The sequence below is a fragment of the Cetorhinus maximus genome, chromosome 14 (genome assembly GCF_964194155.1).
Source record: "Cetorhinus maximus chromosome 14, sCetMax3.hap1.1, whole genome shotgun sequence".
Taxonomy (NCBI): Eukaryota; Metazoa; Chordata; class Chondrichthyes; order Lamniformes; family Cetorhinidae; genus Cetorhinus; species Cetorhinus maximus.
Window position 1 is genome coordinate 7,316,607 of NC_135892.1, and position 14,395 is coordinate 7,331,001.

General features: G+C 42.9%; 1 protein-coding gene across 1 annotated transcript in view; it reads right to left on the reverse strand.

Annotated features, from left to right (window-relative positions):
* Window positions 1-14,395, reverse strand: part of ankef1a (ankyrin repeat and EF-hand domain containing 1a) — a 43,016-nt gene that overhangs the window by 7,547 nt on the left and 21,074 nt on the right. Inside the window, exons 3-6 of the mRNA XM_078556440.1 lie at window positions 12,609-12,758; window positions 9,306-9,429; window positions 7,110-7,932; window positions 3,990-4,216 (exon numbers count right to left, since the gene is read on the reverse strand). Coding sequence (XP_078412566.1) covers window positions 3,990-4,216; window positions 7,110-7,932; window positions 9,306-9,429; window positions 12,609-12,758 — 1,324 coding nt within the window. The remainder of the gene's footprint in view (window positions 1-3,989; window positions 4,217-7,109; window positions 7,933-9,305; window positions 9,430-12,608; window positions 12,759-14,395) is intronic.

The window sequence follows — 14,395 nt, forward strand, 5'->3', positions numbered from 1 at the left end:
CACACGTGAGATGGTTAGAGAAACTGTTCCTGTGAGCACAGCAGAGGGTTGTCTGGTAGGAAGTAACTTGTCATGATGCTCCAGCCATCTTGAGTGCGGGGACAGGCTTGATTGGCCCATCAATTTTGTACATTCGGAATCGACTCCTGAATTAATTGGCATTCTGCAGGCCAACTCTTAGAAAGCAAAGGAGTCAAACTGCTAAACGTCCTGTTCAGAGAGGCCACAAATAAAAAATAAGGTCCATATGTTGAAGGTCATTGCTGAGAGGGGTAGATAGGTCCTCGGCCTATATACCTTAAGAATAGAGCAGGTGAGGCCCAGTGCAGGAATTGGCCTGATTCAGTGACCAAAAGCAAGTTTTAGTTAGCCAATGGACTGGGACAGGGCACCATGGTTTGTTATTTTTCTTATTTCTGAGGAGGGACTGAAGTTAAGTCAAAGATGAGGGGGAATTTCTTCTTTCAGACGGTCATTAGTCTCTGTAATTCTCTTCCCTAGGGAGCAGTGGATATATTCAAGGCTGAGGTAAATTTTTAATTAACGAGGGTGTATGGGGGAAGAACAGGCAAGAAAGTGCTGTTAAGGCCACAATCCGATCAGCCATGATGAATGGCAGAGCAGGCTTGATGGGCTGATTGGCCTACTCCTATTTCTTATGATCTTAAACTAAGGTGATATTTTCTATCTACTTTACTCTGTGTTTGATTTCTGACTGTACAACAGTACAGCTTAATGATTCACATATGGTCTAGTCTTAGCAAAGCGTGATCAGTCCATTTTACAGAAGATTGAGAGAAGCATATGTGAGGATATCGTTTGTGCAGAGGATTTCTGTATCCAGTCAATATAGCAAGGAAGTCTCTAGTTAAATTCCATGGACATGCTCCTCCTTGCCTCACAAAGGACATGTTTTCGCTTATCTTGAAGGTCTTGTAATCCATTTTAAGAGGGGCTGACTTGCTTCAGCCGTAGTAAGGGAGGGGTGGTGGCTTTTTGCTCCCATCACCTCCCCACCCCCAATCCCCACAAGAAAATGCCACTTGGGTTAAAATATCATCCGGGTGCTTGCTAGTCACATCGCCTGAATTGGCAACTTCAAATAGTTCCTGCCTCAGTGTGTCAGGCACCTCACCCACTGCCAAAGCCAGCAGTGTTAAAATCAGTAAGGGTGGGAACCATGCAGGAAACGGTGTAGCTCCATTTTAACCGAACGTTCTTCACTAAAAGAGTGATAAAAATGAACTCTCAGATGCATTGTCATCAGTTTCTCTTCATTATCAAAGATGCCTGTTCCTCGTGTGTATGGAGTCATCTGTGATGCCCTCTAACGTGGTCGTAGTGCCCGATTTGCAGACCTGTATGGTGTTCCATGGTGCGGGGAAGGATGAATTGTCTGATTATCCTTTGGGACTGCCCGGTCTTTCTAGCCTTCCTTTTATTCCTAGCTGCTTGTATTCTTTGTAGTTCAAAGGAAGCAACAGCAATAATTGAGAGCACTCCATAGGTAGTTCTTTCTTGTACAGTTTTCTCCCAGTCCATGCCACATTTCCTGAGGTTTCCCTTCAAGGACTCTTAATCTTGGCCTGTCTCTCAGTTGTGAATACACGACTGCCTTAGGGATTTTATCATCAGTCATATGTACTACACATATGTCCACTCCATCTGAACTGAGTTCTGATGATGAGTGCTTCAATTCCAGACATTTCTGCTCTTTGAAGTATCTCAGGTGGTGAAAACTACCCTTGAATCAATTAAGAATAAATTGGACATTGCAAGTGGGAAATTTAGGGTCATCCTGGATGAGCGGATTAAACTCAGTAAAATGGTCTCCCTTATCTGTAATTGTCTTCTGGTAATTTTTACAATCAATCAATGGGCATTTCAAAATGATATAGTTGTTAATCATTTCTTCACAGTAAGTACTTAGTTTAGTGGGGCTCTGCCAATGGATGTGGAATGCAGCATAAAACATCGGATGAATAATTTTGAATTGAGATCTTTTACTAGTTGGTACAGAGTCATAGAATGATACAGCACAGGAGGTCATTCAGCCCATTATGCCTGTGCTGAATATATGAAGCCAGCATACAGTCTCTAATTGTTCACTGGAAGTAAACAGCATGAGATTTATCCATAAGCTTCTTTAATAAAATTGGATCATTTGTTTCTTCAGGAGCAATTAAGATCTTTTTTCAAAAAAAGACAATTTTTTTCCCCTTGATAGGCAGAATGCCTTCTACCAAGGTATGAGGTCTTCCGTAATAAAAACTGAAAGTGATGGAAAAACTCAGCAGGGCTGGCGACATCCATGCAGAGAGAAACTGAGTTAATGTTTCAAGTCAGATATGCCTATTCTGCAAAACCGAGGACTTCTCATTGCCATAGCTTGAGTCTGCTCCCAGCATGTACCACATGACATAGCGTAGGGCATCAAGGCAGTGGGGTAAATTATCAGGCAGTAGAACTGTGTTAAGGCTCCTCTTCATGACAGAGGCTTGGCTTTTTCTGTTACATATTGCTGGGGAAATACAGTCCAACTTTCGGATGGTTCTTTGAAGGTAATGGTGCACAAGGTCCTGCTACGCAAGGTGTTGGAGAGACCTGCCCACCAAGTAGAACAACAACTTTATTACAGGCCTTCTCCCATGGCAAAGACTGCACAGACCTACCCGCTACATTACGAACCTTTCCAATGATTAACATGCATGCTTGGGCTTTAACAGTGACAACACTTCAAATGGACTGTATTGGCTGTAAAGAGCTTTGGGGCATCCCAAGGCTGTGAATGAAACTGTATAAAAACAAGTCTTTTCGTCTTTTTTTTTTGTTATGAGACAGCCTTTTGGTAAAGCTGAGTTATTTAAAAATTCCAGAGAGAAACTTTAAACAACTGTCACAACCTATATTTTTAAGTAGTATGTTTGAGATGCAACTCTAAATTCAGGAATCAGACCACCAGTTCTCGAAAGGTTTTATATTAAACTAAATGAAACATTTTATTAAGTTACAACACATTAAACACATATACATGGCTACAAATTACTATTATAACTTTTAACAAATTCTTAAACTAATCTCCATTAAGGCAACAGCAACCCATAGACTTAACTAGACACCAGGCAAAGCATTTTCACTTTATGAATTCAAAATGAGGTTCCTTTCACTTTGGTACCTGTGGAGGCAGTTGTAGGCTTACGGCTACTTTGATCTTACATTGCCTCTGCCCTGCACACACGAAAACTGCTGAAGTTATACCTAGCACAGCTCATTGAATGCAAATTCTTATTGTATCACCAGCCTCTTCTAACAACAAAACCCCTTTCATAGTACCAATTTTATTAGTAATATAAACACATTACTTGGTCTCTGCTCTCTAGGTGCCAGATTTTGCTTGCCTTCTTGAATGCTCTATTCAAAAAATGCAAATGCACTCTACCTCTCTTACATCTCAAAACTAGTACACAAAGTGCCCAGACTAGCTGGCTTTAATTCAATTAAGACACACCCACAGACTAAACGGCTTTTTTTTTTAAAAAGAAAAATATTTTCCAATAATATGATATACATTAATATCTTCATGACATTTTAAATGAGCACGGTTTGCTCAGAGCACTGACAGAGCTTGGGAACCACATAGTTTGCAGCTGGGCAGGCAAATCAAGACAGCATTGCTGGCCCATGCAATTAAAGCTTCTGCCTTTTTGAACTATTAAGGACATTCTGTTCTTTCATTCATTTCCCTCTTTGATTCTCTTAACATTCTGAAAGTATTAACCAGAAAATTGGGATATCGAACCTACACCTTATCTTGGATGCAATGGAGCTAAAAATGTGGAGATTTGCAAAACAGGTTGCTGACTCAACAAATCGCCCACTTTAAACTGTCATGCCAAGCCAAGGCCTGCCAAGTTCTTTTTGCAGTAAATGTTTTCTTTCAACTTTGGTTCATAACATTTGCAGACCATGTCACCCAGTGCTAGCATTACCTTTACTGTTCTCCATGTCAACTCTAGCCCCATGATCAATCAGATACGTTACACAGTCCAATCTGCAGCTTTCAACTGCTCTCATTAAAGGTGTGGCTCCATTTATGGAAACTGCATTAATCGATGCACCAGCATCCAGTAGTAATTTGACAATGTCCTGTTGTCCTGCATGGCAAGCATGGTGAAGTGGTGTCCACCGTAAATTATCATATGCATTTATATTAGCCCTAGGAATACATAAAACATTACAACATAACTGTATTGTTCATGACGATTAGTTTCTAATGGAGCTATTCGCTCTATTAGAATGTGCTTATTCTAATTGGTAATATTAACTAGAGGTTCATATGCTCTCTTAGGAAAATAACATACAATATGACATCTACTTAGAGGCATATTGGTGTAATAATACACAAGCGATTTCCTGAAAAATCTCTAAAGAATAATAGGGTATTACTGCATATCACATCTACAATGAGGTATTATCCATTCAAGCACCACAATGCAAAGTCAATATTTCCTCAATCCAGAATTACCTGACATTATTAAACAACCAAAATCTAACAATGGTAAGTGAAGGCAAATCCCTCAAGAAAGGAATCTAAAACAAATCCCTATCATTAAGCCTTCAAGTGTGAACCTCACACTATTTTCTGACAACAAATTCCAAAAATGTTAAATTAGAACAGTACACTTCTGCTGGGAGACATTAAGCCCCATTTCCTGTTTTGCATGGGAACCCCTCAGCCTAAAAATTCAGCAACGTCCATCTCTGGGCGCTTCACTTGCAGAGTACGAACAGCCTGAGGAGGCTCTGGAGCAGGCCAAAGTTGCCCAAGGAGGCTGAATCAGATGTTAGGCCTCTTTTTCCCCCTAAGTTAATGGCTTAGAACCTGCATCTGACGTGGGTAAAGAATGCATCTTATTTGGTCCTTACTTACATGGCGTCAGATGTGTTCTGCAGCAGAATTGTGCACACATGGGGTGGATGCCATTTTTGTACATATGCAACACAGAAAAAACACACGTGCCACAGAGCCCATTTTCTTGCCCCTCACCTTTTCTCTATAAACGTTAGACAGCCACATCATGTCCAGATGGCTGAATGAAGATCATACAGAGCGAGCAATCAAGGATACAGATAATGATGCACATCAATGCTGTTCACTGCTTTACTTTGTGAAAACAATTGTAAGCACTAATCATCTTCTTGAAGTAATCTTTTGTTCCTTTAAAAGAGGTTTTGCTGACTAAAGTCAAAAACTTTGACCAAAAAAGAACACACATTGCTCCAAACTGATTTCTGGTCCCAAATTCAGTATAATTAATAAAAGTTGAAAATCTGAAGGTCTATTTATCATACAAACATACGAAATAGGAGCAGGAGTAGGCCACATAGCCCCTCAAGCCTGCTCCGCCATTCAATAAGATCATGGCTGATCTGATTGTAACCTCCAGTTCACATTCCTGCCTACCCTCAATAATCTTTCACCCCCTTGTTAATCAAGAATCTATCTATCTTTGCCTTTAAAATATTCAAAGACTCTGCTTCCACTATCTTTTGAGGAAGAGATTTCCAAAGACTCACGGCTCTCTGAGAGGAAAGATTTCTCCTCATCCCTGTCTTAAATGAATGACCCCTTATTTTTAAACAGTGACCCCTAGTTCTAGATTCTCCTACAAGAGCAAACATCCTCTTCACATCCACCCTGTCAAGGCCCCTCAGGATCTTAAAGGTCTCAATCAAGTTGCTTCTTACTCTAAACTCCAGCTGATACAAGCCTAACCTGTCCAACTTTTCCTCATAAGACAACTGTCCATTCTTGGTATTAGTCTGGTAATTTACATTTACATTTTTTCTTAAATAAGGAGACCAGTACTGTACACAATATTCCAGATGTGGTCTCACCAGTGCCCTGTACAACTGAAGCAAAACCTCCCTACCTTTGTAATCAATTCCCCTCACAATAAACGATAACATTCGATCATGGACAGAAGCAAAATAGTGCATATCACAGGGTAAATATTAAGAAAAGCAACTGAAATAAGTTCATATGATTTCCTGGTGTCAGGTTCATTAACATGATTTTGGTGGGGTCCCAGTATACTTTCCGCTATTGCTGGATTGCTCATCCTGATTGGGGATGGGGAAGAGAAGTTACTGGTGCCCTTTGCTCAGTGTAGCCTGGCTGGTGGCCCCAGCAGAAGTAGAAGAAGAAAAATTAAATGTTTTTCACACCTTCCACTTTACCTAATTCACTCAATTAATTGTTTTGTAACCAGGCAAATACAGCTCCCACGTCTGCGAATCCTGCTCCTGAATGCCAGGATCATCTGATTACTACGGTTCAGATGGTAGGAAACACATGATAGGGTGTTTTCCTATCATTTATATCTCATTACAAAATGCCTGCCCATGTGGATGTGCTGTAATCCAAATGTTATATACAGCTGCAGACTGCAAATACAGCATCAGATAGCAGAGAGCGGATGAAATATTGAGCACCCAATTTTGTTCTCTTGGACTCCCAGCATACTTGCCTAAAGTGTATTCATAGGGACAGGGGTTGGTGATTGAGCCCCTAGAGTCTGTTCAGCCACTCAGTAAGATCATAGCTGATCTGCAAACTAACTCCACATACCCACCTCTGCCCCATATCCTTCAATACCTTTGGCTAACAAAAAGCTATCAATCTCAGGTTTAAAATTAACAACCGATCTGGCATCAATTGCCATCTACGGAAGAGCGCTCCAAATTTCAAATCCCCTGAGTGAAGAGCTGCTTCCTGATTTCACACTGGCTGTAATTCTTTGACCATGTCCCCTAATCCTATGCTGGGTTTTTCCAGTCTCGCTGTGGCAGGATCCGTTGTATGGGATGGTGGCAGTCCAGCCATAAGTCCATTGACTTTCGGCAGGACTGGACGATCCCTGCAACAGGAGGGGTTGGAAAATCCCACCTTTAGACTCCCCAACACCTTCCCCAAATTTGCCCCATCAGTTTCCCTTGAAACTTGGCTCAAATCACCCGTCATCAAATTTTGCAAGAAAATCTATACCGCATCAATGAAAATAAATTCCAGATGAACTTAACAGCAGCCAGAAAGGAGTCAGACATACTTTGCTTCCAAAAGGTATTTGGCAAGTGTAAAATTTCCATCTGAACAGGCTGTCATAAGCGGTGTTGAGAAAAACTTGTCCTGCACGTCGACTGGTATTCCCTGAAAAAAAGCTCTCTTTAAAGATTGCATATCCTCTGCTCTTGCTGCGTAGTTAATACTGGTGTACACTTTTTCTGGTTTATCCAAGTACCATGCAGAGTCATCCTGCAGGGGATGCTCTGGTGGGTTATCACGACTAAATCGATTTCTATCCGTCAAAGTCTTGAAGCTTTCAATCATGAACTCTGGTGGACCGCCATCTTCACGTCGGGTGATATATTCTTCAGGAAGAGTACAAATTGGTATTGGTATCACTAATTTGCCCTTCTTGCCACGTTTACCCTTCTTACCCTTTTTCTTCTTCGGTTCATATGAAGACATAAGATAAACCTTCTCGAGGTACTTGGTACCTTTAAAGAACTCATTGATGTCAATAACTCCAGAACGAGTCTTGTCATGGGCAGTCATCAGTGCAGCTATTTCTTCTTCCTTCATCGGCACGTTTTTTTCCATAAGAATTGCGGCAAAATCCTCCTTTGCCAATGTGCCGTCGCCCCTGTCCATCGTGGCAAATGAATTCCGAAGCGCGAGCTCGTGATATAGGGACCAGTCATAAAGCCGAATAGCCCAGGGTGCGTTGGGATTTTTCACGTTGGGTTTGGTATATTTAGTGAAGAGGCGTTCAGCCTTGCGGAGTTCCTTCGACACGGCTTTGTGGCCACTGGCTTTGGCTGCGGCCGCTGGAGTTTTCTGCTGCAGGTTTTTCATTTTGGGGTTGCTTCCTAAGGTAAAAGCCAAGAAGTCAATTAAGAAAGGGATTGCAAACTGTGCACTGCAAGAAACTTTGTCATTATTCCTCTCTGTCTGGTTCTGCCTTCATGCTGAAGGTCAATGGGTTACATTGTCCTTCTTGACAATCAATGCAACTGATTGGATCAGATGTATTTTAGAAGTTTGCACTTGATGACACATATTGGAAACTCATGGGGCCCACAAGGTTTTCTAACCATAATGATCTATAGCTACATCTAAGCCGCTTTACTGCTGGCAGGCCTTTTAGATTGGCCTAAAATAGCCCTGCTAAAAATGAGCTAAAGGGGTCAACTTCCACCTTGCCCGGCATGAACTGAGCACGGGAGAGGTTAAAATAAAAGTCACTTACTGGCCTGAGATTACACTGGATACCTACTTGTAAAGGAAACATTTACAGGGCTGTGAGGAAAGAGGAGGGAAGTGGGGCTAATCGGACAACTCCTACAAAGAGCTGAAACAGGCCCGACGGGCTGAATCGTCTCCTTTCCATTAAGCTACATTCTCACCTGGCAGCAATTTATCATTGCCAACTTTGAAGTTGCCTAACTTAAATGAAAAAGTCATAGCTGGTATCAAGGCAGCCACAGGAACCAGGTGGGGAGCGGCCAAAAGAGGCCAAGCTTAGAAATATTGAGAGGATGGCTTGGGATCTAGAAGGAGCAAGAAAGTTCCAGAAAGATTCCTGGGCCTCCCTTGCCCCTGCCCTCACTGCACTGGGACTCCTCCTGCCCAGCCCCTTGCTTATTTACTGTATACCAGGGGCTATTCCCTTGGCTTGCTGGTGGTGACTGCTTCCCAATTCCTGTTTCTGCACCTGCCTGTCTTGACATTGTTAGGACCTTGAAGGTGCTGCCTGAAAAGGCAGTGGAAGCAGATTCAATAGTAACTTCCAAATGGGAGATTAGATAAATACTTGAAGGGGGAAGACTTTGCCGGGCTGTGAGGAAAGGGCGATTACTTAGACAGCTCTTTCAAAGCAGGTATGGTAGGTTGAATGGCCTCCTTCTGTATCATTCTACGATATCTCATTCCCACCCTTTCTTTGGCAATATTAACATAAGGTCAGACAGGCCTCATGAACTTGCAGACTTCCAGGTGTGCTGCACTTCTCTTGCATGTTAAAAAGGGCCTATTGCCTGAATCAGCCGGGTGCCTGACTAGAAGCCGGGCCCATCAAAATCAGTTAAAACGCTACAGCTTGCGGGGAAGCGCAGACGTCTGGCTCTCCTGCAGGCCATTGGGCCCACTCCTGGTGCATCAAAAAGATAAACCCGCCCCAACATAAGAGCAGAAGACTCTGCGTGAAGCATCGCCTTGGCTCGAGAACTTCATGACCCCGTACCTCTTTGTGCCAAAAACTTGGCAGTGTCAACAAAGCCTCCCAGTGCTGCCAGATGCAAAGCTGTGTTCCCATCCAAATTAATAACATTAATGTCACAATCATGAGCAACCAAGGCTCGAATGACCTAAAAGAAAGATACACATTGTCAGCAAACAAACAAATCTCATTTTATTTCCTTCACTACTATTTTCTTTACTTTGAATTCTTTCCATCATCAATACATTTGTGACGGCACTACAGAAGTTTATTACGAGTACAGGTTAAAGCAGGGGGTTCCTAACTGGACCATCTTGTCGATGAATTGTCCTGGGGCTTTTCACACTTCTGTAAATAATTGGACCCGGGAAGGGGATGACACAAATCAAAAGGTGGGCATCACCTTGACAAAGTATTCATCTCTTTTCGCAACAGAATCATATCAAGACTGATTCCAACTCACAAATCCTGCCTAATATAATTGGCACCGTAATATCTTGCTGTACTAAATTGTGCATAAATAGATTTTTTGGGACTCTGTCCACAATTTGGGCATTTAAGTGCAGGCTCTGCACCTGCAACAGTTTCAGAGTCAGATTGCCTGATTGTTGCTTGCCTGAATTACTTTATAAGAGAACGTGAGTGGGATATTCTTCTTTCCTGCTGGGAAAAGGCGGGGCAGGATTTCTGCCCTTGCCAACCATGATTCTGCCACATAAGTAGAATTTGCCTATATTCTCTGGAGTTTGGAAGAAGGAGTGGTGATCTGTTTGAAATGCATACGATTTTGAGAGGGCTTGACAAAGTTGATCCGAAAGGCTGTTTCCCCGGTTGGAGAGTCTAAAATTAGCAGCTCAAGGGCTTAGAATAGTGGGTCGGCCATTTTGGACTGAGATGAGAAGAAAGGGAGGAACGTGCAGGGAAATTGAGAGAGAGTAGGGGACTGGGTTGCGACCACATGACTTGCTCCTGAGGAGAGCCAGCACAGGCACGATGGGCCGAATAGCCTTCTTCTATGCTGTAACGATTCAATGATTGTAAGTTTCTTCACTCAGGGCGTTGCAATTCATTGGAATTCTCTATCCCAGAGGGCTGAGGAAAGTCAATGAATATATTCAAGACTGATATTTTTGGATGCGAAGGAATACAGGGAGTAGGGTGGGATGGCAAACTGAGGTAGAAGGTAAGCCATGATCTCACTGAATGGCGGAGCAGGCTCAAGAGGTCATGCACTCTACATCTGCCATTATTACCGAAGTATATTATGTTCTTACAGCTCTTACAGATTTTTCTGAATCAGGGTCAGTTATTATGAAGGCTCCTGGAGGGATGCCCACCAGCAAGAGGGAGCTTGCTAAGAAAATCTGGTAGAGGAGCTGCATCCTGAAAAGACAACAGAGAATTCAAAGGGACAGTGGAGTCACAAAGTGGAATTCAGCTGAAGAGTAAGTTTTCACACGTAACGGACAGGTCCCAGTGGGAGTTCTTGGGAAAAATTCATCCTTGGGATATGGACATCGTTGACAAGGCTGGTATTTATCAAGAATCTCTGGCTGCTCTGCTTGTAATGGTTTAATGTAACTAAGTGACTTGCTAGAACACTTCAGAAGGCAGTTTTGAGCCATAGGCATGGATGAGGTCCCAAAAGTCTATCTTTTCCGGGGGTCTCAGAGCACAGCAGAAATTAAAAGCAAGTCAAAGACACCAAAAAAATGATTTTCTAACCTTGCTTTTCCATTCTTTTTGTCTTGATCTTAAATATGTATCCACCAAATGCCACCCCACTGGCTCGTGGAAGTATTCTATCATTATTTAGTTTGTCATAGATATTTATAAGCTTGAAACCCTTTACAAGTCAACGCTTAACCCCCTCAGTTCTACTGAAAAGATCCCTAACTTGTCGAGCCTCTTTTCGTAATGTTAAGCCTCAATCGGGTTAACATCCCAGTGAATTTATACTGTAGCCTCCCCTCCATTGCTTAAATGCGACCCGCAATATGCTAAGCAAAAAACTGTGCACTCTACATCGCTCTAATGAAGCAGAGTTAATAGACTATTTAAAAAGGGCAGTGAATAGTTGCTTGGAAAGAGGATTATCAATGAGCATGGGGTGCTAACAGGAGAGTGTGAGGTTGGACTAGATGGTTCAAGTTAAGAAAAACACCAGCAGAGACTTGATGGACCAAATGGCTTGTTTCTGTGCTACAGCATTTTGACGATTCAGCAGCGTGTAGCATGAATCGCATTCAACCTCCTGGGAACTTCAGCAGTGCTACAAAATGAAAATAACATGGATTTATTACAAAGTATAGAAGAAAGCATGTATTTGAAAATAAGCCTCATTGGGCTGGATTTTGCAGTCAGCAGCCAATGGCGCTCACCGTTGACCTCAAAGAAAGCTGCCCACCAAGATCTAGTGATCTCTGTGGCATGGATTTCCTCTTTCCCGTTGGCAGTTCGAGTCTGGTGGCAAGTCAAAGGGGTCTCCAGGTGTCCAGCAGCAGTAATGTCATCAAGCAGAATAAATAACCAATCATAGTGAAACATTCTCACAGGCAGAAAACCAGGAAGCTAAAAGCACTTTATCCCATTCACTTCTAATTTTAAATTTTACAGATACCGAGATAAACGATTGCGACATGCACATGGGATTAAAATAGAAGTTGAAATATCATCCACTAAAAAAAAAAATACATTATTTTAAAAATATATGGAATTTCTTATCATAATAGAGAAGTCTGACATTCAAAAATAGAAAATTGCTCTTTCAGGGCTAGTGAGGTTGTTCATTAGTAATTATGAGCTTAGTATGCTGTTAAAAACCTAGTTACACCTCAGTTTACAAGACATAATTTTTCAAGTGAGGCTGAGTGGAAACTCTTTCGAGTTATCAACAGTCACAGATTGCAACTCTTTCGAGTACAATCACAGTTCCTGGTTTCCGGGAGTGGGACGTGAACCCACAACCCTCTGATTCAAAGGCGAGGGTGCTATGAACTGAGCCACAGCTGACACCTCCAAGGATGAGTGGAAGTCGTCATCAGTTCAATGATTTCTAATTAACTGCCTCAACAGCGCACCCACTGGAGATGTGTAGAATAACAGACAGCTTCTGGGTTTCTGCATGCGTGAACTTCAGAAATTGCTGTCACTTTCAGAAAAGGGGTAATGATGGCAAACACTGATAGTTTCAAAGCCAATGTCCCCGCAAAATCTAGGCAATTATTTTTACAATCTGATGTAGGTGCCATGATAGACATGAGGGCAGAGTTAATTCAGTGACTAAAGTAACACCAGTGGGTATTTGTACTGTCTCGATTTTTGTACCTCAAAATGTCCCCCTTGGGCGGCAAAATGTGCAGCGTTGTAGCGCTCGTTTTGTAGAACGTTAATCTCACATCCTTTCTCCAGTACAGCACAGACAACCTCGATTGCCCCTTCTCTTGATGCCTCCATTAAAGCAGTGTGACCGGTTAGCTATAAAAGTAATTAAAGCATGAAAAGTTTTATCAAGCCCAATCAACAAATCAGGTTAATTTTGTTACTTGTAGCCAGTAAATGTGGTTAAGTTATTACATAGTGGGATGAACTAAACTGCTGATCACAAGGTAGGAATAGGGTTTGGTGACCAATGTAAAATGTCTGATAACGTTCTTAATTACATTACATCTTGGAGTGCCAACAGAAATGGGTTCAGAGAAAAGCAGGACATTCATTTTATGCACTCCACGTAAAATGTAGCCTGCCTGGATATTTAATAGGCTGGACTTTCCCTCTGAGGGGCAGCACTGTTTCCAGGTCCCAAACCCCGAGGGGAAACAGTCACTCTTTAGGTTCAGTGTCCACTTAGTTGGCATGGAGACAGGATCCCTGTCCATTTAAGGACGGTGGGAGGGTCCTCGAAACTGGAGGTCTTCCAGCTTTAGAGGAGCAGTTGCCTACAATGGATGATAAGTAACTGAGAGGGTGCTTCAACATGTCGGCGCCTCATCAGCAACCTTTTTACATGAAAAATGGTTCCTGCAGCTAGGCCACCACTTTGGTGGGGGGGTCCCTCTAGGCTGCATTAGTCCAGGCCTTTAGGCTGCTCTTGCATGCAGGCAGGGAGAACCTGTAGGCTTGCTTGCAGTGCTGGGTGCATGGCCTGCCGCTGGGTGCCCATCTCCCAGGCAGGTAACTTTCCTCCCGCTGATTCAGGAAAGTGGAGGTCCGTTAATGGCCGTTAGCAAGGCTCTCAATGAGTTTAGTCAGCTACCCACCTCCTTGGGTCTGGTAGCCATACCAGGCCCCGGACCCTTGAGGCAAAAATAGCCAGTGCCTGAAACAAGGTCGGGAAACCAGCACACCGGCCTGTACTGGTATTTTCAGGCCCCGTCCACCTCCAGAACCAAACATTCAGCCCAATGCCCCTGAAGTACCACAGGGACCCTCCGAGCTGAGAGCCATACTCTGGTGGGCGATTGCCTGATTCTCTCAGGAAATGGAATCAACGGCTAAAAATGACCAGACATGCATTTTCTTTAGAAGTGGCTGGAGGCGAGGTCTTTCACTAGAGTTATGGCGGGAGACCAGGAGAATCTTTGTGGAAGTTCAGGACCCTTGTGCCTACTTAGGACTGTATTGTCCACCTGCCTTAGGAATCATGTTCTTCTTAAAAAAAAACAAGCTTTGCTCCCCATCTCTCATATTCCGATCCAGTCCCGTTCCTGCTCTCAAGCCAGCCCTTCACATCTCCCTCAACTCAGGGCCCTAGCCCCACTCCACTGTGCTCCATTTCCCATTGCAAGAGAGGGATGAGATCATTTTGTGGATATCAGCGTTGCAGCTGTGAACTGAATCTTCTTCCAGCTCTCTAGTTATTAACGCTGTTTTGATAACTGATAATCATTTGAACAGTGCAAGTTTGATTGAAGAAGTTCCTTCAGTACTTTTGATCTCAGCTTTCGAGAATACCAATGCTAATATCTTTCTGTTAAATCATCAAGTCAATTTCTAGATGGCTCCGTTGGCCTGAAATTGCTGGATTCTTGCTGCACCACAGGAGATACGGTGGAGGTGGAGGGGGTTGAAGAGTGGGGGGGGGGTGGAGGTGCGTGGCGGGGTGTGGTGATGTG